The sequence below is a fragment of the Neophocaena asiaeorientalis genome, unplaced genomic scaffold, assembly GCF_003031525.2.
Source record: "Neophocaena asiaeorientalis asiaeorientalis breed wild unplaced genomic scaffold, Neophocaena_asiaeorientalis_V1.1 scaffold461, whole genome shotgun sequence".
NCBI classification, from domain to species: Eukaryota; Metazoa; Chordata; class Mammalia; order Artiodactyla; family Phocoenidae; genus Neophocaena; species Neophocaena asiaeorientalis.
In genome coordinates this window covers 1398859-1425996 of record NW_020173230.1, presented here as the reverse complement: position 1 = coordinate 1425996, position 27138 = coordinate 1398859, and the positions used below count along the sequence as shown (strand labels likewise).

General features: G+C 49.0%; 2 protein-coding genes across 12 annotated transcripts in view; one reads left to right on the top strand and one right to left on the bottom strand.

The window, feature by feature from the left end:
- SMURF1 (SMAD specific E3 ubiquitin protein ligase 1) overlaps positions 1 to 13393 on the top strand; it is a 35271-nt gene extending 21878 nt beyond the window's left edge. Inside the window, exons 12-18 of the mRNA XM_024745271.1 lie at positions 2611 to 2725; positions 3861 to 4039; positions 4969 to 5106; positions 5833 to 5953; positions 6863 to 7064; positions 8510 to 8594; positions 10108 to 13393. Of these exons, the coding sequence (XP_024601039.1) occupies positions 2611 to 2725; positions 3861 to 4039; positions 4969 to 5106; positions 5833 to 5953; positions 6863 to 7064; positions 8510 to 8594; positions 10108 to 10207 (940 nt within the window). The 3' untranslated portion in view covers positions 10208 to 13393. The remainder of the gene's footprint in view (positions 1 to 2610; positions 2726 to 3860; positions 4040 to 4968; positions 5107 to 5832; positions 5954 to 6862; positions 7065 to 8509; positions 8595 to 10107) is intronic.
- Positions 13394 to 19357: 5964 nt separating this feature from the next.
- Positions 19358 to 27138, bottom strand: part of TRRAP (transformation/transcription domain associated protein) — a 107666-nt gene continuing 99885 nt past the window's right edge. For 7 of the 11 annotated variants that reach the window (XM_024745405.1, XM_024745412.1, XM_024745411.1 and 4 more), the window contains exons 69-72: positions 22774 to 22977; positions 22494 to 22688; positions 19866 to 20769; positions 19359 to 19515 (exon numbers count right to left, since the gene is read on the bottom strand). In XM_024745405.1, the coding sequence (XP_024601173.1) occupies positions 20485 to 20769; positions 22494 to 22688; positions 22774 to 22977 (684 nt within the window). In that variant the 3' untranslated portion in view covers positions 19359 to 19515; positions 19866 to 20484. Of the gene's footprint in view, positions 19516 to 19749; positions 20770 to 22493; positions 22689 to 22773; positions 22978 to 27138 lie in introns of those variants that run through there. The other 4 variants (XM_024745414.1, XM_024745415.1, XM_024745410.1 and 1 more) reach the window with 3 other exon arrangements.

Below are 27138 nucleotides of genomic sequence, written 5' to 3'. Positions count from 1 at the left end.
TCCCCCCGTGCAAAGGAGTCCTCAACCTGACGAGGTCCAGACATGAATCGTAACATTGCACAAGTGACCACACCCCTGGCAGATGCTGCCAAGGGGCCTCGTTCCCGAGCGGACGTGTGACAGTGGCCCGGCCTTGGGGGCCAGGGGACAGGAGAGCCTCGTACCCTCACAATTTAGAAAACACAAGTGGATTCTCAGCACTGCAGCAGTCAGCACCAGCAAAATTAGGTTCTGAGAAGCATTATAGGGGGTCTCACCAGGTTTCTGGGTGGAATTGGGATTTTTTTCAGCAGCCAAAAGTAAATAATTACAAAAGCCACGATGCGCCCTTGGGCCCCAGAACAGAATCAGTCCTCCAGCCTCTTCCCATCGCTGTGCTCTCAGGTGATCTTGACTCCGTCTGGGATGAGGGATGCAGAAAATCCCGGCCTTCCTGATAGCGCGCTTGCACTGGTACTGCCTCTCCATGGGAAATGCTTTTCCTTTCCAGGTTGTTCCAAGTTTCTTCCTTGATCTTCTCAATATTGATTCTAGGAACCATCTTTCTTCTGGCGAATGTAACTTCTGTTTGCCCTTGAAAACACGAATTCCGTTTCCTGACTAGGGGTTTAGGTTTTCCGTCCCCCTTTTCAGGGAGACTCTTCCTACTTCCTCATTCATATTTGTCCTAAATTCAAATCAAACTACTTCCATTTTCTCTTCTCTACCTTTTCCTTTGTAGTCTCGAGATATCTCAAGAGTCAGTATCCTGAACTGTTTTACTTTACGGTTGCTCCCAGGTACAGCTGGGGTTATAGGTTCCTAGGCGCGCACGTGAATAGCTGGGTTAGGTTTGGTCTGGTTAGGAGGTCGCTGTCCTCTGCATTTTCCGTGGTTATCAAGTCTTTGTGAAGCTCCTGTGATTAACATGATGCTACGGAGGGAAGAGCTGAGAAGCCCTGCTTTTCTTTTCTGCCTCCAGTCTGATCTCACGTTGTTTCAGCTGAGTCTTCCTCGTGGCTGAGTGGCTCACACCTGTCGTGTAGGGCTGAGGAGAGATGTCAGTTACATGTATGTTACACATACGTGTGTGTCTGTGTCCCTTATGTTGGTCGATGGGAATCAGTCTATGCTTATCTCCTCAGTGTTTGGCTCTGAACCTTTTCCTTTCTCTCCCTCTTCTGCCTGTGTAGTTAGCTCTTCCCTGACCACTTCCAGAACATACCTCGTGCTCTGTACCTTGTCCACAGCTCGGTCAGGATGTTTGCTTGTATTTTAATCACTTCCTGTCTAGACAGTGGCAGGTCCTTGGCATTTATGAAAACAATTCTTCGTAAATCCAAACTCCAAAACTTGGGGATAAATCAAAGCACGAGAGCTGGGAAATTCTGCCTTCCTAGTAAAGAGGCTTCATAAGATTTGGTGTCTGTCTCATCTCTTCTGGTAGTTCCTTCCTGTTCTTTTGAGTTGGATACACAGCTTTGTGTTGGTGTAATCATTTTGTGTGTATTTTCACAATTTTCTCAGACAGATGATTTGCACTTGTGCTTATTATCCTTTTCGTATTTTCTCAATTCTGTCTTTTCTGTTTGAAGGAGTAAGAAATTCCAGAGTAAAACTTGGGGCAGCTATCTTAATAAGATTCGTCCATTTAAAGGAGTTTTGAGTAGAAAGAATAAAAGGCTACACAGTGTTGTATAGACCCCCATACCCGGGCTTATCACAATCTGGCCACAGCAGCTGAGTCATACGGGTTCTGTTTAGAGTGCTTTTTTTTTTGTTTGATTGGTTTTGATTTGGGGCTTTTTTATAATGAAATAATTCAAACACAAAGGAATTCAGAAAACAATCCATTTTATGTACCCTATCCAGATTTTTAAACTCTTAGAATTAACATTTTAAGATTTTAAACTAGTCCTTTAAATTGTAAAAGTGATAATGCTTATGGCAAAAAATAAGAATTCAACAGGACAGAAAATTATGAGGACAAAAGTCGTTCTTAAATAATCCCTGTCTCCCTAGACTGGGAAATGTTTTCTCCTTATTGAAACATTAATAACATGATACCATCAGAAATCTAAAAACTAGAAAGAAGTGAAAAAAAATTAGACGCCCAGAATGCAAATTCTCCAGTTACCTACTGTCAACATGTTAGTATAAATCCTTCCCGTCTTTCTTTATGCTCTGCATATATATTTTTTCTGTTTCGTGTATGTGCACACGCATTTTTGACAGCTTTCTGTTGCACTTTTGCTGGTTTTTACCACATTGTTAACATCGTCACCTGAGATCTTGATCTCTGCAAAGTAGCAGAGAAAACCTTAGCTGGGGTGCAGGAAAGCTGACAGACTGCGGAGCACACGGTGCCTCCGAGCTGGTACTGATTCCAGGCAACCACAGTTCTTTCTCAGCTTCAGAGTTACCGGACTTTTGGCCAGAAAATCCATTTCTGACACCACCAGAAGCAATTTTTTTTACTTCATTAAGCTTATTTGCCCAATCGGCACAAATCACATCCTCTCAGAGCCAGGCAGCCTTACCAGTTTGGCTTTCTAGGACATGGTGAATCAGTCCTTTTGTTAAGATCTGAAACTAGGAAGTCTTAAAATGTCTTGTTGTTGTTGTTTCTAGGGAGTGGCTTTACTTATTGTGCCATGAGATGTTGAATCCGTATTATGGACTCTTCCAGTATTCCACGGACAACATTTACATGTTGCAAATCAATCCCGATTCTTCCATCAACCCTGTAAGTATTAATGAATAAAGAGGTCGGAGACTTAGTTGGAGAATTTCTTAAATGGATTTCCAGTTTCAATCTCAATTCTTGGTTGATTCATTGTAGACTTACTCAAAGTCTATGGTAAATAAAACATTGCAAGGTAGAGTGAGAACTGGATTAAGATGGATGGTTTCAATCCCGTATCTTCAGTGACTGGTTATCAGTGAGTCAGTGAGTACGTCGTTTCAGGGGAACTCTGGCTTGACGGCTGTATTTGTTGATGGTGTCATTCTGAGAAGTGGGTTACGAGGTACATCCTCCTCCCAGTCGAAATGGGAATATTCCCATAATTGGCCTTTTTGGCCACCGGTGCTGATGCTCTTAGCTGCTTGTCAGAGAGATGAGGAAATAGGCGGTGTGTATGTGTAACTGGTCCGAGGGTGGCCAGCGGGTAAGAGGAGGGCTCTGACGTGGGGCCGCATCCTGCACGTGGCCCCTGACGAGCAGTCGATGTGACAGGACCTTTTACCAACATGGGAGCTAACTCTGAGTATAATTCCAACCTAAAAGTAGAAACAGGAGGTTCCCTGGTTACAAACCAGAACAGCGCTGGTTTTAAAGTGGTTCTCTTACTGGGGTTGTTCACAGTTATTTTCCTGTGTCCCTGCCTCAACTCCCTTGGGATTTTTTCTCTTCTCCTTTTTTGTGGGATGGGGGAGGGATGGCAGAGGAAGAAGGGGGATTACCTTTTGCCCTTTATTTCCTCTCGGTGCAGTGGGAGGGAGGGGCCGGCGGCAACCTGTGCTAGCACCGGGCCCTGTGTTGAGAAGGGACCAGGGTTGGTTGATTCTCTGCCATCACCATGTTGATATTCTCAACTTTTGAATAAGGGGTTCTGCATTTTCAGTTCACACTGGGTCCCACAAATTAGGTAGCAATTCTGAGAAGGTGTTTGAATCAAGGGCATAATAGAAGGTATCCTTCGGATGACCTCTCCAAAAGTCATGCGCTAAATTTGACCTCCTATGTAGCCGTCTTTCATCGGGTCATGAGTGCAGCCTGTGAGTGACTGATTCAAGAAACCTGGAGAAAGTACAAGATACCCATCTGCCTTGGCCGGTCATTTTTCTCACGAATTCATGTTCTATGGTGCCCCCTACAGGACCACTTGTCTTATTTCCATTTTGTGGGTCGGATCATGGGTCTGGCTGTGTTCCACGGACACTACATAAACGGGGGTTTCACAGTTCCCTTCTACAAGCAGCTGCTGGGGAAACCCATCCAGCTTTCTGACTTGGAGTCGGTGGACCCGGAACTTCATAAGAGCCTAGTGTGGATTCTGTAAGTACTGGCTCAGTTAACTGAAAATGCAGCCATCGCCACCCGTCTTAGCGTGCCCCAAGTCCATCTGTGTTGTGTAGCGTGCATGTGGGTGTGTATTTGGGGGGTGGGTGTGAAATCAGAGAATAGAAAAACTATCAGAAACATAAAAGTAGATTCAACAACACTACTTAGCTGACATTTTCCGCGTAACGTCTGCCCAGTTTCTCATCATATGGACTCGTTTCTTTTGCTGTTTCCTTGACTTAAGTTATGATTGTGAATGTTAATCCCCAGGCCTGGTGGTTGGTTGGTTTGTGACACTCTGGGGTGTCTCCAGCCAAGGAGGTATCCAAAATCACCCGAATATTTAGGTGCCTTTGTTTTAGGATTACCCTAAAACTCTCTTAAAAGCAACAGGCACAGTTACATGGTCACCGTAGGTGTTGGGGGTCCTCGTGAGGACTGATTTCACGGGAATGAGAGGTCCAGGCTCTGGGACCGGGGGACAAGCCGAGGCCTCGATCGTGTCCTGTGTTCTGTCCACCTCCTTCCACGTGTCCCAGCTTGAAAGGCAGGTCTGCGGGGGGGGCGGGGGGCAGGGCCTTCATGCTATAGAGAACCTCCCAGTCTGTGTTTCCAGAAACATGGCAGATGAAGGAGCCAGTTCTGACTTTCAAGTGCTTCCTTGGACTGATGCCCTTGGAAAGGCTGCCTGGAGAAGGGGGCGCCGTATTTTCTTGGCGAGGCTTCCCTCCTGTCCACTCAGGGTACAAAGCAGTCGGCTGGCTCTGTCCCGGGAAGTCACAGGGTGGTGTCACTACTGTCACCCCTCTTCTGCAAAGGAGGAGCCGGTCCCTCTTCCTACCGATTGTTGATTCAATGTTCCATGTGCTCCCGCGCGGTGGCCGAGGCCTAAGTGACATTCATCTTCTGTCCTAACTTCCCAGAGAGAACGACATCACCCCCGTGCTGGACCACACGTTCTGTGTGGAGCACAACGCTTTCGGGAGGATTCTTCAGCATGAACTGAAACCCAACGGCAGGAATGTCCCTGTCACAGAGGAGAACAAGAAAGAATACGTCCGGTAGGTAATGCTCTGGGGCACCTGGGGGGTTGCCGCTGGGACTGGCGGGGCCTGCGACTGTCCTGGGCACGGGGGGGCGGGGCATGTTTAGGTCGTTGGAACGCTTGGACCAGAGTCATGGTAGCGGCAGAGACTTCCAGAAACCGGCGGGGTCAGCGGTGGGCTCCAGGGTTGACCCGTTAAAGGGGGATTCATGACCCCAGAGCCCAAGGGGTAGCTTTCCAGTGACCGCCTGATTGTGGGTGTGAAGGTGGTATAGCCACAGGAGGGAGGAGTAGGCCTCCCTCAAGTTTGGGGCAAGCTTCCTTGAGCTTGGTGTGATGGAAGTCCACCTCTTTATAGTCTGTTTTCCCACCTCTTGAGGCAAATAAATGACTAGTGACTTCCATGGGAAATTTAGACACATGGGCATGTCTGTGCTCAGGCTGTCAGACTGGTGTGTAGTTCTCACTGTGCCCTGTATTTTCTTTTCAAACATATTTTTAAATTACGGCACCTGTAACAGGTCAGGTTACATCCTACTGCTATTTCAAGCAAAGAATCAGAACATCTGATTTAGTTTTAACCTGACTCTTAGGCTGGGTACTGCCCGCCAGTGGGGTTTTCCTCCCCATTAGGGGAGGATGGTGGGCAGGGTTCAGCGGATATCAGAACCAACTAATGGAGAAAAAAACAACGTTCACAAACCATTTGATACTGCTTCTGACGTGTGAATTTTTCTTTCAGGTTATATGTAAATTGGAGGTTTATGAGGGGGATCGAGGCCCAGTTCCTGGCTCTTCAGAAGGGGTTTAATGAACTCATCCCTCAACACTTACTGAAGCCTTTTGACCAGAAGGAGCTGGAGGTGCGTGAGCGCCTGCGGAGCCGGGGCGCGTGACGGGCGCTCCTCGGCTGCTCGATCCCCGCAGGCCCAGGGGCCACTGGGGCTGCAGGAGAGCAGAGGCAGGGCTGGGGGCGGAGTGGGGGGTCGGGGAGGCCTGAGCAGTTGATGCCAAGGCCTGGTGCCCGCCTGGCGGCAGGGAATCCGGATAACTCTTGCGACATCCTGCCGGTGTTCCCAAGCTCCCCAGCAGCACAGCTTCCTAAGCCCCTCCTGTGGGGTCACCTCAGATGGAGGAAGTTATCATGACCAGCTGATTCTGGCTGTTATTAGGCCCAGAACCAAGTATTACTGTCGTTTCTGGTCCCTCTTCATGGGTGTGAACAAAGCCGAATTCCCGCGCACCCCATCCGCTTCTGGTGCCAAGTAGCCCTTGCCTTTCAGGCTGTTCCCGGCCTTTCTGGCCCCAGGGCGGTGCCAGAGCTCTGGGCCCCGAGGTGCCTCCCCGGGGGGAGCGATGGCTCCGGAGCGGGTCGCAGCAACAAGCACGTCCCTGACCTGTTCCCTCCTCCTCAGACTTCAAGCCCCACGCATCCCTGGGAGGTGGCCCCACTTTACATGTGGCCCCGTGCAGCCGTTGTGGCTGGTCCTTCGGTCCTCCGTCCTCCCCAGTGCAGTGCACACACATGCACACGCACACGCTGCTAAGGAAACGTCACATGAGTAGCCACACCAGTGTCCTCGGGGTGGCAGCCGGCCCGGAGGTGCAGACACAGAGTGTGGGCCTCAGGCCCGCTGTGTACCTGTCTGTCGACTTGTCTGAACGCGTGTCCGGTTTGTCGGGACGTGGTTTGTAACGCTCTCCGTGTCCTGGGAGCTGGGCACCCGTCGGTTTGTACGTCGGGGAGGTGACCTGCCTTCACGCCCTCATAGCTGATCATCGGCGGCCTGGACAAGATCGACCTGGACGACTGGAAGTCCAACACGCGGCTGAAGCACTGCGGGGCTGACAGCAACGTGGTCCGGTGGTTTTGGCAGGCGGTGGAGACCTTCGACGAGGAGAGGAGGGCCCGGCTGCTGCAGTTCGTGACGGGCTCCACGCGGGTCCCCCTCCAGGGCTTCAAGGCGCTGCAAGGTGACTGACGTGGTGGTGGGGCTGGCGCTGGGCCGGGGCGCGGGCTGCGGCGGGCGGTCGTCCCGGGGCGTCGCCAGGAGACGGCATGGCCTCGGGTCCTTCATGACAGACACTCGGCGCTGCAGGGGTGCTGCCTGGCCAAGGGGCTGGAGAGACCCTCTTCCTTCCACATGAGCCATGGCCTTCTGGTTGCCCTTCTCTCTGCTGCCCCCAGGGCTCGAGGCTCTACTATCCTTTGCCCAAGGTGAAAGAAAACATCTGGAAAGATGTAGGAGGGCATGTCCATCACACAGAGCCCCGCCCACCTCAGACCACCTTTCCCAGGGCCTCTGAGCCACATGACACAGCAGTGGTGGGTGCCGGCCGGCTGGTGCCCACACAGGGCTGGGTCTGGAAAGACCTGAGCCAGGAAGGCCCAGGGGAGCCGGGGCGTCCGCTTCCCTCCCTCAACAGAATTGGTGACAGAGAGGGGGTACAAAGAGCAAGGCTTTGGGGAAAGAAAGCCATTTAAAAATGCACCACGGGTTAATTTTTGAACCTTCTGACAGCAGCTCTCTAACTGCAGTCCTGAGTCTCTGAGAGCACACCGCTGCCGTGTGGGTCACAGCTCCAGAGGTCCTCCCGGGCCCTTGGTTTCCTCATCTGTACAAGGGGCCTGCCTGAGAGGCTCCCCTGTCCAGTTAGGTCCCCGTCCTCTCATGCATCCCTTTCGGCTCTGGCTGGGTCTCTGGCTCACCTGGGTCTGGAGCTGGGGGCTGGAGGAGGAGGGGGTGGGAGGCTGTCCACAACAAGGCTTCTGAGCCTCTGGAGGGGCTCGTGGTCAGCACAGCCAACTGGGAAAGTCCTTGAAGGCCTCTTTAGGGCTCTGTGATTTGTAAAATTTGGGGGTTTTGTCACCTGATAACCCTGACAACCGGCAGAAGGTGAAGAACCTTAATATATTAAAACTTAGTGGGAGCAGATAGATTTCACGTGTACGTTCCCTGTGGCCGACTCCTCCCTCTTGGAGTGAGAGAAGTTACTTTTCGTCCTAGGGCTTTGGTCCCAGCCTTTGTGTCTTCCTTTTGCCACTGGGCCTCTGCCTGGGGAGGTTTCCTGACTCCATATCCTGCTTGCTAGACATTTCTGTTAAAAAAAAAAAAAAAATCACTGGCGATTGAAAGATTTTGCTTTCAGATAAGCGCCCTGGAGCAGGCTCGTGGTCGGGTGAGAGGAGAGCGGTCCCCGCCTTTGCTCTGCCTTGCTCCTGTGATTTTCTAAAATGTCTGGTGTTAGTCACTTAATGGTCATGGTAGGTGCATCCTGAAAGCGGGCAGAGGCTCGTGTGGCCGTGTGAGCCCCATGACCTTCTGGCAGGACGGCCGCCTAGCACCAGGGCCTCGGGGTGGCGACAAGGGCCCAGCCTCGGCCTCTGAAGCGTGTTAACTAGAATGCTGTCTTGTAAGGCTCTACAGGCGCCGCAGGGCCGCGGCTGTTCACCATCCACCTGATCGACGCGAACACAGACAACCTGCCCAAGGCCCACACCTGGTAAGGACCAGCGCCCTGGGAGCCTGTCTCCGTGCGTGACTTTTCTGAGCTGTTTTCTTACTTGGACTCTGCAGTGGACAGCACGCACGTGAGGGTCAGCACAAGGCTCTTTCGTGAACCCAGTTTTGTCTGGAGACGTGACTGACGTTGGAGCCGCTCCCCGGCCCCAGTCGTCACCTCGCTGGGTCCTGCCGCACATGTGCGTGTGCGTGTGTGTGTGTGTGTGTGCGCGCACGCACGTGTCCAGTGTCAGGAGGGAACACTGCAGTTTTAAGTTTGGAGTTATTGGTCTCCTCTCAGAACTCTGCGTATGACAGATGCACCTTGTGTATTGAAAAATGTTTCCTCCCTTGATTTTCACTTAAACAGTATCCGTAGTGGGTTATTTCCTTTGTGGTTTAAAATCAAATCACTTACATGCACTTTGGGAGCCATTTCTGGAGACGAGAGCCACCTCTGGTCCACGAGAGTCAGTTCCAAATGTTGCCGGGGTGCATGGTGATGTGATGGGAGGTTCTTGGTTGGGAACCAAGGCTGTGGGTTCCCACGCCGTCCATGACATCAAACTGGATTTCCATGTCCTTGAGATAGAGGACGCACCCTCCCCGGGCCCAGGGTCTGCGCCCAGCATGGCCATCCCGGGGTGGCACATGCTAACGCACAGGGCTGCTCCCGCCCCAGCAGGCTGTGTCCTCTAATGGTTTAGTGCTTTGAGTAAAATGGACGTGAAGAACGTCCAGTGCTAAGCCCCCTGAAAAGCCCCCACACACTTTAGCCCGATTCCTTCTTGACAAAAGCCATCCTCAATCACTTAACCTCTGGTAATTCAAGAGGCACTCTATGTCCTCTCAGTCAGAATCTCGCATTGTTTGATTTGTTATGAGGTAATATCGTCTACAAAGGTGTCTTCTGGGCATAGCTTTGGGAATGAACTTCCCTGAGGAAATGCTAACCCGGTCGTTTAATCCTCTCTCAGGGATCTGACGTTTTATTATTTTTGAGATACAGTTTCTGTTTTTGCAGGAAATACTCCAGACTGCCCCATTTTGCGCTCAGATCTAAGTCACGGGATTAGATACACAGGCAGTGAATTGTTAGTGGTGATTTGACTGCAGACAGCCTGGACTGCAGTGCTCTGCAAACGTGGTGTTCCTGGTCTGAGAAATAACTTCTCCCCAAAACAACAGTGAAAACAAGTTGAGAGCTTTGTCCTAATCTAACCAGTACATACTCACTTGGAAGATCTTATAAGATTTGTTTTGCTGTGTGTTGACTGACTGAAAATCTTTGCCTAAGAAGCAGGAAAGCACCAGAGGAGAGGGGAAAACTCTCATCCATCTCCCAGAACTAGGTGGATGAGATGCTTTCCCGTCCTCTCTGCCCTGTCCCCGCCATGTGTGTGCTTGTGGCCGCAAAGGCTCTGCTGTGGCCTGGCCCTGACCCTGTCCTGGGAGCAGGTCCTCAGGCCAGGCGGCACCAGCAGTGAGTCTCTCACCTTTCTGTCCCGTTCCAGCTTTAACCGGATCGACATTCCACCCTACGAGTCATATGAGAAGCTCTATGAGAAGCTGCTGACAGCAGTGGAGGAGACCTGTGGGTTTGCTGTGGAGTGAAGTGCAGCCCAAGGCGGCAGATGCTAGCTCACGGCCACCAGACCCCAATCGACGCTCTCTGTGCGCCTCCGCGAAGCCGGCTGAGGCCCTGGAATCCTAGAACACCCGAGGGAAAGGCTTGTCTCCCCTGCTTCTCGTTGGGGGAGCAAAGGGGGCGGGGGGACTTCAGTTGGTGGCTCTCACCCATATTTTCCTCCTGACAGAACCCCCCCCACCCCTTCCATCACCCATCCAATAAACGCAGCCAGGTTTAGCACTGCTTCGGCCACACAGGATATTCTGCTGAGGCTGTAACGCTGCTGGGGACAGGCTCACTGCCCTGTGGGCTTTAGAGGAGTCTTGACCCACAGTTAGGGAGCTGAGCGGGGCTGCCTGAGGGTTCAGCCCTGGTAGCTGGACTAGCTCTTCTGTCTCCAAGCAGACCTGAGGTTTTCAAGTTCAGCAGCTCAAATTCCAAATTTCACATCCTAGCAGCCTGCTCTGGGTAGCAGATTAATTTCTACCTGAACAATAACCGTATAATATATGCTTATTGGAATTCTGCCACTGCAGGAAGCTGGCATCAAAACTGTGCTTCCCTTTTGGAAAGGTAAGGGAATCGGGGCAGCTTGTGCTGGAGGCCTGGGTATTTATTTCTTTTCAGGGTTTCCTGGCTGAAAAATCTGTTTTGCATAAAGAAAAATGATCTTTCCTTTTAAGAGTCCCTTTAACCACGTTATCTATCCAGTTTGAAATATTTTCCCAGCGAAAACACCACATAACAGAGCTTATAAACAAGCAGCCCAAACCCAGCTTCAGATGCTCGCAGCCAGGCGCAGGCTGTGGCTACTGCCCCCACCTGTACTTGGAAGGGCGTCGACTGGGCCACGTAGATGCTAACAAACCATTCTGTGGAAAGCACTAAACTAATAGAACAAAATTCCATCATTGTAGCTGCTGGCTTGGTGCAAACTAGCTTGAAAGGGAGAGAGAGACGGATAACCTCCATGACCTAAATCCACCCCAGGTTACTCGTTTACAAGAAGTAGGTCGTGGATGGAAACCCGAAGGCAGAGAGGGGCCATCCACCGTGACACGTTCAGCCCACTTCCCCCACGTGAGATGGTGACACTAACAACTGCTGCCCCATTCACTTGTCCAGACATGAGCAAGGCCAAAGCAAGCCTTGACCCTGGGTTTCTACCACCATTTCCCAATTTGCACAGAAGATCAAAAAGTATTTTAACAAAGTGGTTTGATTTCAGATAAAGTTCAGCAGAAAAACAGCAGTGGCAGCAAGTTCTCCCGTATGGTGGTGGTTTTTGTTTGGGGGGGCGAGTGCAGGGTAATTCATCAGCAAGACCTTTCACTGTTGAAGTTTTGTTGTAAGGTTCCGAGTTCAGTGCTGGGATCCAGCTGTGGGTCTGAGGTGGGTTTGGAAGGAGCTTTCTGGCCGACTGTCCCGTCTGTTCTTTTTGTTACTAACGCCTGTGGACGGTGCTAGGTTTGGAGGCGCACTTACTTACCCTCTGCACCTTGCTGTGGTTCTTCGGCTTGACTGGGAAGCAGCCAGTGGTCTGACGTTTGGCGGGCCGGAGTTCGCTGGCTGGAGGTTCCAGGAGCGAGAGAAAGCCGTGCTTCTGGGTGACTTGCTGAGGTTCTAGAATAGGAAGGATGCCTTGGCTGCAGAAGGAGAATGTAATCCGTTCAGAACATCCAGGATGGACTGCGGGCTGAGTCTTTCCGAAGTCCCGCCTTGCCCGTTGGGCTTCTCCTGTGTCTCGTTTACCATGATACCTTCTGGCGTCCTGGAAGCTGGCTACCGTGGGTCCTCCTCTGGAGGAATGAGGAAATGAATGATACAGACAGACCCCCACGACTCTCACCCGCCAGACAGGTCTCCTCTGTAACATTGACCTAAACCGCAAGGAGGAGACTGCCATCCGGGAACTGAGGCCCTCAAGACTGAGGGGGGAAGGCCCACCCAGTTATCCTGTGGTGTCGGCCAAAATCCGCAGTAAGTTAGGAAGGAAACAAGGGTCTAGTGGTTGGAAAGACTTGGAAGCAGGAATGTGCCATTTGCCTCCTTTAAAGCTGCCTTCCTGCTGATGGCGGAGGCTGGGGGGTGGGGTGGGTAGTGCCCCTGCCGGCCCCAGGCCACCCTCACGTGTCAGGTGTCACCTCGGCAAGCTCCAGAGGCTCACGTCCTGGCTCCTCCACGGGCTGCTGGGGAAAGTCGACTTACCTGCCCGCAAGGCCTGGGTCTCCGCTTTCGTACTGGGACGCGGGTACCTCACCAGCTGCGTGGGTTGTTGTGGAGCCTGGCACAGCAGAACCTTCCGGAGCTCCAGGTCACTCCTGCCAAACAGGGCTGTCGGTGGCACTGCTCCTAGAACCGTAACTGTCCACAGTGGGTTGGGCCTTTGGAACACTCCCCGACCACCCCCCACCAAAGAATAGTGTGGCAAGCCGTGGGTTTTGGGGTCTGCGGGAGCCTCGCCATCTGTCGCCCTTCTTGGGAACCCCAGCGACCCACCTGGTCCCCTCAGCTCTCTGCCCAGATGCTTCAGGGCCCGACTTCCAGGCTTGCCTCACCAGCGGTCATCAGCTGACCCTCAGGGATGTAGCAAACCACCGCTCTGCCAGTGCTGTGGGGAGAATGGAGCGGCCCCGGGGTGACAGTGGGCGGAGCTCTCCTGACTCCCGCAGGGAGAAGCGCCTGGAACTGCGGCCCCAGAGCTTGCCGGGCCGCATGGTCCAAATGCAGGTCAGGTGGTCCTCCGATCGGAGCTGTCCGAGAAAACACCCCTCCGCCCCCGTCCGCAGCCAGGTGTGTGCCGCACGGCAGCCTTCCCAAAACACAGTATGAATTTTAAAAATTTGTTTATTTTTGTTTCTCAACCACTTTATAATGTATTTTTTAATTTATTTTGTAATGTCTTGTTTTTAAGTATTGCTGCTATCCTTGTTATCCTTCCCACTGTTTTTATTGCTGATTGATTTATTTTGTGAAAGTTGTACACTAAATGTTCTGTTTTATGTCAAAATCAAAAGTATTTAAAGAAATACTAGTTCTATTTAATGTGGTTATAGAACCAGCTGGAAACACAAAACAAACAGTGATTGTACAGCAGGCTGGGCCCCGGCGGTCAGGTTCATTTTGTTACACATGCAATAAACTCACAACTTTACATTTTTGGCGTCTGATATTCAGTGTGGAACAGCTTTTTTTTTTTTTTTTTTTACATCCCATAAGACAGGAAGTCAGTGGTCTGGCAAGGGTCTTCTAAAGAAAAGGGGCAAACTTACAGTCAGAATTGTAGGAGAGATTGATAACACTTTGGAAAACAGTGGAGGGTCCTCAAAAAACTAAAAATAGAGCAATCCCACTCCTGGGCATATACCTGCAGAAAAGCAAAAATACCAATTTGAAAAGATACATGCACCCCCATGTTCATAGCAGCATTATTTACAATAGCCAAGATATGGAAGCAACCTAAGTGTCCACCAACAGACGAATGGATAAAGAAGACGTGGTACATATATATATATAAAATATACATAATATAATGGAATACTGCTCAGCCATGAGAAACCAAACTTTTGTGCCACAACTACTGAGCCCGCGTGCCACAACTACTGAAGCCCTCGTGCCTAGAGCCCATGCTCCGCAACAAGAGAAGCCACCGCAATGAGACGCCCGCGCACTGCAACGAAGACGAGACCCCACTCGCCACAACTAGAGAAAGCCTGCATGCAGCAACGAAGACCCAATGCAGCCAAAACTAAAATTAAAAAATAAAAAAGAATGCATAGTCTAGTGCAAAAGTAATAATGATGTATTGTGGAGTTAATATCATATATAGAAACAAAACGTAAACAATAGCACCAAGGATGGGGGGTAGAAATGGAAGTCTACAGTTGCAAGATTCTTACATTATAGGTGAAGTATAATGCTTGAAGGTAGACAGGTAGGTTCAAGATGAATATAGTAACTAGATAATTCACTAAAAAGAATACATGTTATGCAAAAATGTAAAAAAGAATAACAACTAGGTTGTGCTGCACACAACTGTTTTATCATATTACAATTACGAGGCGTAGGGGTAAAAATAGTCCTGAACTTTATTTGGTGGTGTTTTATTTAAGCTTTTTTATCTATACATATACATGATATAGGCCCACACTTTTTTGGGGGGACTCTTCATTAGATTTTGGAATTAAATATAAGCTACAGGTGAAAAATATCTTACACTATTTTAGTGATAAGGACTCTCATATAGCCATGAGATGTTTAGACTAGTATTTCCCAAACTTTTCTGTTTTATAGACCAGCAAAATATACTTACCAGATAAAAATCATCTGTATCACCAACATTTCATTTAAAAAGGACATTTAACATCAAAACTTTTCACAATAAAAGACTATTGTTTTGGTTGTCTTTTATGAAGACCTCACTTTGGTGCACTGGTTTTTCTAATGATGGGTGAAAACTTCAGCACCAGCTCACGGTGGCTCATAATCCAGTGTTCGTTACCCGTGGTTCTGACCTTCTCCTCTCCCCTCCATCCCAGTTAGCTGGTTCATTAGCCAGAGGTGGCCCAGGTGCCCATCGAAATACTCCTTGGTCCCTCCTGAAGTATCTACCACCTGTGCAGACTGTCTCCTGGTTCGCTCCTGTCTTTTTCCATGTTTCTCAAGTCCCACCTTTTCTTCAAGACCCAACTTACATCTTTTATTCTATCCCCCCGCCCCGCCATGATCCTCTTTTTAAGTGAAGCATTTCAGAGAGCTCTTACTTGGTTCTTATCATTCCTTCAAGAAACTAGACCGGGGCTTCCCTGGTGGTGCAGTGGTTGAGAGTCTGCCTCGTGTTCCAAAAAAAAAAAAAAAAAAAAAAAAAGAAACTAGACTGAAGCTTCTCTTTTCATACTTTTTACCACGTTCATCCAACAACTAAAATGGTTTTTTTCCAAAGGAAAATTTTGCCAACACTATTTTAAAATAAATGGTTTTCTTCCTGACTAAAAACAAACCAAAAAACTGCTAACACTAAAAAATGAATTTAGCAAAGTTGCAAGATAGAAAATCAACAAACAAAAACCAACTGTGTTTCTATAATGCTAACAATGAACAATCTGAAAAAGAAATTAAGAAAACAATTCCATTTATAGTAGCATCAAAAATAAAATAGGAGGGGCTTCCCTGGTGGCGCAGTGGTTGAGAGTCCGCCTGCCGATGCAGGGGACACTTTTTTTTCGGGGGGGGCCCCGGGTCCCCAAAAAAAAAAAAAAAAAAAAAAAAAATAAAATAAAATAGGAATAAACTTAACCAAGGAAATAAAAGACTTGTACACTGAAACTATAAAACTATAGGGGCTTCCGTGGTGGCGCAGTGGTTGAGAATCTGCCTGCTAATGCAGGGGACACGGGTTCGAGCCCTGGTGTGGGAGAATCCCACATGCTGCGAAGCAACTAGGCCCGTGAGCCACAACTACCGAGCCTGTGCGTCTGCAGCCTGTGCTCTGCAATAGGAGAGGCCGTGATAGTGAGAGGCCCGTGCACCATGATGAAGAGAACCCCGCTTGCCACAACTGGAGAAAGCCCTCTCATAGAAACGAAGACCCAACACAGCAAAAATAAAATAAATAATAATACAAAAATTTTTTAAAAACCCTATAAAGCGAAAGAAAGGAGACACAAATAAGTGGAAAGACACTCTGGGATCATGAGTAAGAAGACTTACTAATGTTAAGACATCATTACCACCCAAAATGCTCTACAGATTCAAACACAAACCTATATAAAAATCCCAACAACGCTTTTGCAGAAAGAGAAAAATCCACCCTAAAACTCACATGGAATGACAGCGGTCCCCAACTGGCCAAGACAATCTTAAAAAGAACAATTTGGTGGGTGGTCTCACACTTCCTGATTTCAAAATTTACTGCAAAGCTACAGTAGTAAACATGGTAGGATGCTGCCAAAAAGGCAGACATACAGACCAATGGAATAGAATAGATAACCCAGAAATAAACCCTCGTACGTGGCCAAATGACTTGACAAGGGTGCCGAGATTACTCAATGGGAAAGGACAGTCTTTCAACAAATGTTGCTTGGAAAACCAGATATCCACATGCGAAAGAATGAAGCTTACCTCACACCATGTATAAAAATTAACTCAAAATGGATCAAAGACATAAATGTAAGAACTAAAACTATAAAACTCTTAGCAGAAACACTTTGAAAAGCTTCATGACATTGGATTTGGCAATGATTCCTTGGATGTGAAACAGAAAAGCACAGGCAACAAAAGAAAAACTAGATAAATTGAACTTAAGAAACATTTAAAACTTGGGCAAGAAAGGACACTACCAACAGAATGAAAGGGCAACCCAAAGAGTGGGAGAAAATATCTGTTAAGTCATGTATCTGATAAGAGCTTAATATCCAGAATATATAAAGAACTCCTACAACTTAAAAAAAACAATGAACAATGGATTTGAATTTCTCCAAATAAGACACAAATGGTCAACAAGCTCATGAAAAGACGCTCAACATCACTAAAAATGAGGGAAATGCAAACCAGGCCCACAATGAGACAGATACTGCTTTACACCCATTAGAATGATTCTTATAAAAAAAAAAAAGGGGGGGGGGTTTATTTTTTTTAAAATCAGAAAACAAGTGTTGGCAAGGATGTGGAGAAATCGGAACGCTTGAGCACTGCTGGTGGGGATGTAAAATGGTGCAGTCACTCTGGAAATCTACATGGAGGTTCTTCAAAAAATTAAAAATACAACTACCTTATGTAATCCAGAAATTCCACTTCTGTATATATCCCCCAAAGAATTGAAAGTTGGGAGCTGAACAGGTATTTCGACTCCCCCCAAAACAGCCACGTTCATTCCAGCATTATTCACAATAGCCGAACGATGGAAGCAATCCAAGTGCCCATCGATGGATGAATGGGTAAAGAAAATGTGATATATATACACAACGCAACATTATTCAGCCTTAAAAAGGAAGGAAATTCTGTCACATGCTACAACATTATGCCAAGTGAAATAAGCCTGTCACCAAAGAACAAATATCCTGTGATTCTTATGTAAGATTACCAGAGTAGTCAAATTCATAGAGACAGAAAGTAGAGGGGTGTTTGCCTGTGGCTGCGGGGAGGAGGGGGAGACAGTGTTTAGTGGGAACAGAGTTTTTGTTTGGGATGATAAAAAGAAGTTCTGGAGAGAGCTGCAAGGTGGTGATGGTTGCACGATGATGTGAATGTGCTCAATGCCACTGCACCGTACACATAAAAAATGGTTAAAATGGTAAATTCTGTTACGTAATATTTTACAGTTAAAAATTTTAAGTCTGATAATCGTACTAACTTTGAAACAGTGATCGGAGAATCAGAGGCATCCGTGTGTGGTTCCCCACACCACCTCTTTCTCTGACCTTCCTTGGTTCCTGAGGACCCAGGCCCCAGCAGTGCCACATTTGGGGAAGAATGCAGAGGCTCCTGGTCACTGAAGCACTGGCTCAGGACTCCCAACTCCGACTTACAGGCAGCACTCAGGAGATGCTGGGTCTCCAGTGGGGAACCCTCTCCTGCTCTGGCTCTTCAGAGGCTGGTTTTCCTAGGAACCAGGGTCAGTGCCTGGGACACAGTGTGGGCGAGCCTGGCATGGGACCCAGGCCCTTCTCACCAGGATACCGACTCCAGACTCCCAACTATCGAGGCTAAGAAATAAATGTTCCCTTCACCCAACTGCCATCCACACATCTACACAACCACCAGGCTCCGCGCCAACTCTCCAAGCGCACAAGGGCAACTCAGTGGCTTGTTTCAAATGAGTCCTGACCCCGGCTTGCGAGACCCTGTTACACAGTGAGGACTGTCAGACAGATGGGCGTCTTCCCCGTCCAGCCTGACGGCACGATGACACCTGTCATTTTAGATACAGGCTCCTGTCATCCTGCAATCCAAGATGCTTTCTCACAAAAACAGCCAAGTATTTGTAAAATAACTCATAATTAGCTCCAAAGAAAGAATGGGAGAGGGACTTCCCTGGTGGCGCAGTGCTTAAGAATCCGCCTGCCAATGCAGGGGACACGGGTTCGAGCCCTGGTCTGGGAACATCCCACATGCCGCGGAGCAACTAAGCCCGTGCGCCACAACTACTGAGCCTGCGCTCTAGAACCTGTGAGCCACAACTACTGAGCCCACATGCCACAACTACTGAGCCTGCGCTCTAGAGCCCGCGAGCCACAACTACTGAGCCTGTGTGCCGCAACTACTGAAGCCCGTGCACCTAGAGCCCGTGCTCCACAAGAGAAGCCACTGCAGTGAGAAGCCCGCGCACCGCAACAAAGAGTAGCCCCCACTTGCTGCAACTAGAGAAAGCCCACGCGCGGCAACAAAGACCCAACACAGACAAAAAATAAATAAATTTATGAAAAAAAAAAAAAAGGAAAGAATGGGAGAGTCCAGTCAATTGGGCAAAACCCGGCCCCTCAGCCTCCATCTGTGCTCTAGGGTGTAGCCTCGGGGGCCAGAGTCAAGCTGGATGAGGTTTAGGCTGTTCCTCCACGACTGGCTCTGGGACTCTGGACCATGGAGGAGCTGCTTACCCTGAGCTGCACCTCTCTGTGCAGTGGAGGGGCTGTGGGCCCACCTGTTTCCCAGGACTGGAGACCAGCACGGTGACCTCAAGTTGTAGCCGTCGGTCCCACCCACCCCAAATGCGCTGGCACCCCAGCCCTAACCCAGCGCCACCACAGTCTCAAGCTTTCGCTGCTTCTAGCACGTTTGTTTACGCCCCCTGGACTGGATTTGTAGTGAGGTTTGGGTGAACTCAGCTGCAGGCTTCACCCTGTGCTAGCCTGGGACACTGGGGTACAGGGCAGGCCTTGGGGTCGAGGGCCCCGACCCCGAGGGGGCCTTGCTGTCTGGGCCCTGAGCTGTTCAGAGGCTGTCCTCCTCACTGCACATGTGGTACACTTCCCAAAGGGGCGAGTCCTTCTAAATTCAGAATCGTAATTTTAAAGTCACAACCCCTTCCTCCGTCCTGCCTCAGTTTCTCGTCCTGCTGACAGCACGGCCTGTGCTGGGGAACCGTCCCTCCAGTGTTTTCCAGGGCAGGGCTCTGCTGCTTGGTTCACTCCGTACCTGAGGTGCCGATGGAGGGAGGGGCTGAAGGCCAACGAGCTGGTGGAGCTGAGGCGAGGGGTGGGGCTCCAGGCACCGGGAACAGCCCCGCCAGGGACGCAGGTCCAGGATGAGGCCTCTGGGCGTCTCCCCTTCGCACACAGGTTACACAGCAGCAGCCCTGAAACACGTGAACACAGCTGAAGGGACCAGATCCCTGGGCATCTCTGACGCCATCAGTCGGGACCAGCACTTCTGGTCAGCATCACAGCACACGCCGAGTGGTTCAGACCCAAGTCCCAGCCAAGACCCTGCCTGGACGCACGTGACCGTCACCGTGGAGCCACACTGGGGCACAGGCCGCGCTGGCCTGGGGCCCTGAGGGGCAGAGGGAACACCTCACGGAAACAACTCATCCTTTTATAAAATATTTATTCTAAAAAAATCACACTGTACAAATTCAGATAGAACATTCTCAAGGCTCATATTTATAAAAATGTGAACATAACAGACCGGAGTTAACGAACAAACCTTCGTTGCTTCTTTCTAAGTTAAGAAGGAAAAAGTGTTCCTTTTTTCCAAGTACAGTGACAGCAAATGTCTAGAAGACATCCAAAGAGCCAGCCTGCAAAGTAAGGTTCACCGCCACTCTCCAGTTCTGTTTCCCCAGAGGAATCCGACTCCGAACGCAGGGGAAGTGGGCGGCCCTTGGGGCCCCGGGCCTCATCCATCCAGTCGGCTGCTCAGTGAGGCTCCCGAGGCTGGTTACGTACGTACAGCGTAAAAGTTTGTGCTCAGAGAAAATCCAACACAGTTCGTTCGTAATTTCCTGTTCTCCAACTAAGTGGGTTTTCTGTACACTTGTTACGAAGTTCTGTACAAAAGCACGAAGCTCCTGGGAGGTGTAACTTCTGAAAGTTAAAAATGACGACACAGAAGCGTTTTCTACAGTTCAATCTGTACATTCACACGGAGGGAGGAACTCAGTAAAAAAGAATTCATAAATTCTGCACGAGGGAACCCTGGCGTCTTTACTTGAAAAGCTGGGGGTAAGTCTCAGCTCCCGCCTCGAACGGCCTCACCTTCCTGATGCTCGTCCCCCTCCAACTGTCAGGCGAGCAACCGCCCTCCCGGCCAGCTGCGGCCGCGCTCACAGCCAGGGGTGCCAGGCGGGGTCCATGCGGCACAGGTTGTCCAGGCTGTTGGCGGCGGCCACCAGGGTGTTCACTTTGCTCTCCCCGCCCTCGAACTGGGCAAGGTTGTGCAGGCGGGTCATGATGGCCGTGACGGCCTTCTGGACGAGGGAAACCAGCTGCTGGCTGTCCATGTTCTCGGGCTGCCCGGCGGCTGACAGAGGAGATGACGTGTCCTCCTGTGTCTTTTTGTGCCAAGCGATGATCTCGTCCCGAAGCACGGTTTTCAGGATGCCGTCCACCTGGGTGGGGAGAGAACAGAACGGTCCATGCTTAACCAACAACAGCCCCGAGGGTGGCTCCCCAAGTGAGGGGCTCAGCCATGGCGGCCGACGGGCCATCAGCCTCAGCACCCGGGGCCAGGTGCCACAGGCACGCTGGTGGGGCCACTGCAGCCAGACATGCGTGATGACACCCCGTGGATTCTAAGCTGAAGAAAGAGGGAGGGGGAGGGAGGGAGGGGCCAGCGGCTGCCGCTCCCCCTGGGGTCAGGGAACTGTGGGAACTGGGTCCACAGGGTGGGGACGTGGTGGCTGCAGCAGGAAGGTGAGAAGCACCCGGGGGAGGGGACTGGAGGAGAAGGGCCGGGGACCCAGAGGCCAGCGGTGGCACTGACATCACCGACAAGATGGCGTTCCCACGACGGACACACCGTGCACAGGTCCTCCTGAACCACAACATGGGACCTCAGCCCATCGTCACCATCAAAGGACGCGGGAGCTTCGTGAGGCACCAGGGCTGCTTTAAAGTAACTTCGACTGACATGCTGAGGGTTTTATTCTGTGTTACTTGGCCCCAACAGAATGTGTTTTTAAAGGAGATTCCCACACAGCATGGTCTCTATATTAGCCTAACGTAAAGGCAGTCACTACATTTGGGCCCAGAGTTTGGAGAAGGCCCAGTTCCCTCCCATCTATACCAGCTCAGACTGTGCAGAGTAACCCCCAGTGTTTTTCCAAGTCATAACAGGTCTTTAATATATGGAGGGCCTTCTTCACTTAGAGTTTTCAATTAAATGCCACTCTAAGAATTACCCTGACTGCGTAGAAACAGTTGTTCTGGAAACAAACGAGAAGTTCATATTTCAAGCCTTAAGCCAAAGTGGATAAAAGTGCACTGCCGTTCCCTGCATTAGAGCAGACTCCTTTCTCAAGAAGGAACCGTGGGCTCTTTGTTCTCACTCATGTTCATAACAGCTCATCACTGTATCCCCACAGCAGCACCCTGCACCGATGGGCACGTGCAACCGAAGATTAAAAAGAGCACAAAGTTCTGGTTCACAGTTAAGAGATTATCCCATAATGTAAAACCTGTTCTATGTAAGTGTTTTGCGAAAGCAACTGGTGTCTGCAGCCTTCTCTAGACACAAACTGCTTATCTGGGAAAAAAACAAACAAACCAATAGTTATACAGCTGGTCTCAGAAATTAAAAGAAAAAATAAATTGTGTTCCGTCCCCAACTGTGGAGAGACAGGATCAGGGTGAGAATGAACTGGATTTGAATCCCTGTCTGTCCTCCCCGAGCACAGCCCTGGCGTGGCCAAGGGCATCTGCCACGTGGCATCTCATAGGGGTTCACTATTTGCCTCACGTGTCATGTCTGTTTAGGGCCCGTCACCGTAGCCCCAGTAAGACAGGAGCCACCCAACATGGACACACCTGCCCTCTTAAGCAGAAAGGTTTGCAAAATGAGAAACTGAAGGTAGCTATAAAATGGAGTAAACAAAACTGACACACAGAGGTAGTAGCTGGGGAAACTACCCGATAGAGGCTTCTAGATTGCTCTTTGTAAACTGGTCCAGCATCCTAAACACTCATGCACAGAGAACATTTTAACCCTTTTCCCCAGTGAACGTGCTGTGAATGCTCTTCCCTCCTGCCTTGTCTGCAGATCCGGGGCTCCTGTGAGCCCATCACGTGCAGAGTTACCCAGTCTGTGCTCCTCACAAGACGACCCCTTACCTACCTTGAAGTTGGGCTGGGCAAAGCACCGGGCGACGGCGATCATGGATGCGGTCAACGGGCCAGAGACACCGATGGTGGTCAGAAACTCAGATATGTTGGGTGTGAGGCGAAAAGGGACAGGACGGTTGGCATCTAAGTCTCCAGTTGCATCGTTTATATCAAATCGAAAGTAGGCCACGTTCAGTTTGCCGGTGTCCTAAAGTTCAGAAGGAGACGCTTCAGAAACTTAAAACAGTAGGACGCAGATTCTACAGGAGGGCTGGTCGCTCACATCAGGTTACCTGAGCGATCTGCAGCATCTCGGGGTTGAGTCTATTGAGATGCAAGACGAACTCCGCAAAGCCGATGAGGGCAAGCTGGATGGTGAACATCTTCCGGAAGGTCCAGTAGTCGGTGGCGTTGGGGAAGGTGTGCAGAGCCCACTCCTTAAGCATGCTGCGTGGCACCATGTTGCTCTGAACTTCCTTGAGGATGTCTCGAAGGACCTGAAATGACACATCACTCCATGACTCTTCCGTCTAATTCACTTATTTTTTTCCTTCAAAAAGAAAACTCTCATACTGTCATTTCCGTCTTGCTTAGCACCACCTGAGTGAACTTTGCTGACAAATACATATGCAGTGTCATTTGACTAACCATGAGGGTGCACAAAATTGGTCCATTTCCCTCCAAGGTTCCATGTCTTACGCCCGAAGCAACAAGGGAGCTCTGTGAGTAAAAGCCTCAGCTGCGTGATGTGTAATGATCCATTTCACCAAGAATTTAGGTCATTAGCTGAATACTATAACTCACCGACTACAGAATATACCAGGCCGATGAACAGAAGATCAAAAGAATAGTTGGATACTTCGTAACCAAGAATATTAAAGACAGAAGTTTTATAAACTGAAGGAGCTAGTCTTAAAATGAGATTAGATGTTACACAACACTTTAAACTGAATTCTACACTGGAAGACTCACAATACTGTTTCAAACATCACATATTTAGAGATGGTCTCAAAAGAGAGTTTGTTGAGTTAAGCTGGCTCCTGTTAGACCAACTGGTAAAGGTATACAGGTCTCTTCTGGGCTAAGCCACACCCATGTGCTCTGGATGACCGCTAGTATGCAGGCCGTGAGCAACCAAGAACCACGCAGACTTCCAATCACACGTTGTCTCTGTTCACTTCATCAGCAAAATGGAAAGAAGCCCTTCTGAGATAGCAGAGTGAGGACTTCCAAAATCTACTGCTCCGTAAATGCAATGAGAACACTGGCAAAACCCATCAAAACAAACTTTTCCACAACTCTGGAAATTAAAGGCTTGCGACAATCTGAGCAACTTTTATTCAAGAAAAAGAAGGCTGAATCTTGGTGAGAACAGTGAGTTTCGTGGCAGTTTAATTGTCCTATTCCCATCCCTTCCTCCCCAGCTCCACAGTGGCCCTGAAAACCAACAGCCTTGTATCCTCGGCAGCTGTAAAAACAAGCAGGCTAACAGCCACTGGAGTGGGCAGAATCGGTGTGGTGACCCCAGAAAGGCCTGATCCCCAGAGGACGGTCACTGGTGACCTGTTGGCAGCCTCTGGAAAAAAAAACCCATTTACTGGGCTTGTCTGTTTGAACTCAGAGCACACAAGAGGGCGGCCAGACCAGGGAAAAGCTGGGGAGTGAGACGACGTGGGGGCTTTGAAAAGCTCCACCACATTCCTGGGAACCCTGAAGGCCAGCCTCATGCTCCTGAGAAACCTCAGAAGGCCACGCTCTCACTCCTGGTTGACGGCGAGATCCTGCACAAGCAGGCGGTGAAGGCTACGGCAGGGCTGTGAGCTACCCCCCCCCCACACACACAGGGGCCCTCAAAAAAGGCCAAAAACCTATTGATTCAAGGCATTTGAGAAAATCTCTATATGTGACTGGTTCAAGATGGCAGAGTAGAAGGACGTGCTCTCACTCCCTCTCGTGAGAGCACCAGAATCACAACTAACTGCTGAACGATCACGGACAGGAAGACACTGGAACTCACCAGAAAAGATACCCACATCCAAAGACAAAGGAGAAGCCACAGCGAGACGGGAGGAGGGGCGCAATCACAGTAAAATCAAATCCCATAACTGCTGGGTGGGTGACTCACAGACTGGAGAACACTTATACCACAGAAGTCCACCCACTGGAGTGAAGGTTCTGAGCCCACGTCAGGCTTCCCAACCTGAGGGTCTGACAACGGGAGGAAGAATTCCTAGAGAATCAGACTTTGAAGGCTAGCAGGATTTGATTGCAGGACTTCGACACGTCTGGGGGAAACAGAGACTCCACTCTTGGAGGGCACACACAAAGCAATGTGTGCACTGGGACCCAGGGGAAGGAGCAGTGACCCCACAGGAGACTGAACCAGACCTACCTGCTAGTGTTGGAGGGTCTCCTGCAGAGGTGGGGGGGTGACTGTGTCTCACCTTGAGGACAAGGACACTGGCAGCAGAAGTTTTGGGAAGTACTCCTTGGCGTGAGTCCTCCCAGAGTCTGCCATTAGCCCCACGAAAGAGCCCAGGTAGGCTCCAGTGCTGGGTCGCCTCAGGCCAAACAACCAACAGGGAGGGAACCCAGCCCCACGCATCAGCAGACAAGGGGATTAAAGTTTTATTGAGCTCAGACCGCCAGAGCGACAGCCAGCTCTACCCACCACCAGTCCCTCCCATCAGGAAACTTGCACAAGCCTCTTAGATAGCCTCATCCACCAGAGGTCAGACAGCAGAAGCAAGAAGAACTACAGTCCTGCAGCCTGTGGAACAAAAACCACATTCACAGAAAGATAAACAAGATGAAAAGGCAGAGGGCTATGTACCAGATGAAGGAACAAGATAAAACCCTAGAAAAACAACTAAATGAAGTGGAGATAGGCAGTCTTCCAGAAAAAGAATTCAGAATCACGATAGTGAAGATGATCCAGGACCTCGGAAAAAGAATGGAGGCAAAGATCGAGAAGATGCAAGAAATGTATAAAAAAGACCCAGAAGAATTTAGAAGAAACAAACAGAGATGAACAATACAATAACTGAAATGAAAACTACACTAGAAGGAATCAATAATAGAATAACTGAGGCAGAAGAACGGATAAGTGACCTGGAAGACAGAATGGTGGAATTCACTGCTGTGGAACAGAATAAAGAAAAAAGAATGAAAAGAAATGAAGACAGCCTAAGAGACCTCTGGGACAACATTAAACCCAACAATATTCGCATTACAGGGGTCCCAGAAGAAGAAGAGAGAGATAAAGGACCCGAGAAAATATTTGAAGAGATTATAGTCGAAAACTTCCCTAACATTGGAAAGGAAATAGCTGCCCAAGTCCAGGAAGCGCAGAGAGTCCCATACAGGATAAGCTCAAGGAGAAACGCACTGAGACACATAGTAATCAAATTGGCAAAAATTAAAGACAAAGAAAAATTATTGAAAGTTGTATGCAGAAAACTGTAAGACACTGATGAAAGAAATTAAAGATGATACCAACAGATGGAGAGATATACCATGTTCTTGGATTGGAAGAATCAATATTACAAAAATGACTATACTACCTAAAGCAATCTACAGGTTCAAAGCACTCCCTATCAAATTACCAATGGCAGTTTTTACAGAACTAGGACAAAAAAATCTTAAAATTTGTATGGAGACACAAAAGACCCCGAATAGCCAAAGCAGTCTTGAGGGAAAAAAGCGGAGCTGGAGGAATTAAGACTCCCTGACTTCAGACTATACTACAAAGCTACAGTAATCAAGACAATACAGAACTGGCACAAAAACAGAAATATAGATCAATGGAACAAGATAGAAAGCCCAGAGATAAACCCACGCACCTACGGTCAACTAATCTATGAGAAAGGAGGCAACGATATACAATGGAGAAAAGACAGCCTCTTCAATAAGTGGTGCTGGGAAAATTGGACAGCTACATGTAAAAGAATGAAATTAGAACACTCCCTAACGTCATACACAAAAATAAACTCCGAATGGATTACTTACACTAATATATATATATATAATGGATAACTAATAAGAACCTGCTGCATAAAAAAATAAATAAAATTCAAAAAAAAAAGAATATCTCTGTAAATCACTGGCTGGCCGCTGGGCTAACTGAGGAGACACCTCAGTGGCTGCACTTGTGTGAGGAGTGGTCACGTCCTCTAGGGAGAGTTGATGAGTTTGGTTTTGGATATTCCTCAATGGCATCCTGGAGAGAATCAGCCCAGGAAAGTCACTAAAACAAACAAACAGCAACAACAACGAACCTTGGGGGGAAGGATGTGATTTCTAGAGTTGCCACATTATATTATCCAAAACATCAGTTTTCAATAGAAAGTTATGAGGCATGAAAAGAAGCAGGACAACATGGCCGATACACAGCCAAGAAGGTGATGTCACCTGTATCAAGGCACTTACACCCAGAACATATGAAGAATTCTTAGAATCAACAATAAAAAGACAAATCACCCAATTTAAAAACAAGCAAAGGACCTGAACAGACTTTTCTCCCAAGAAAATATGCAAACAGCCAATTAGCAAATGAAAAAATACTCAGCATCACTGGTTATCAACCAAAATGAGCTAACACTTCACACCCACTAGGATGGCTATAATCAAAAAGACAAAAAGACAGACAATACTAAGCA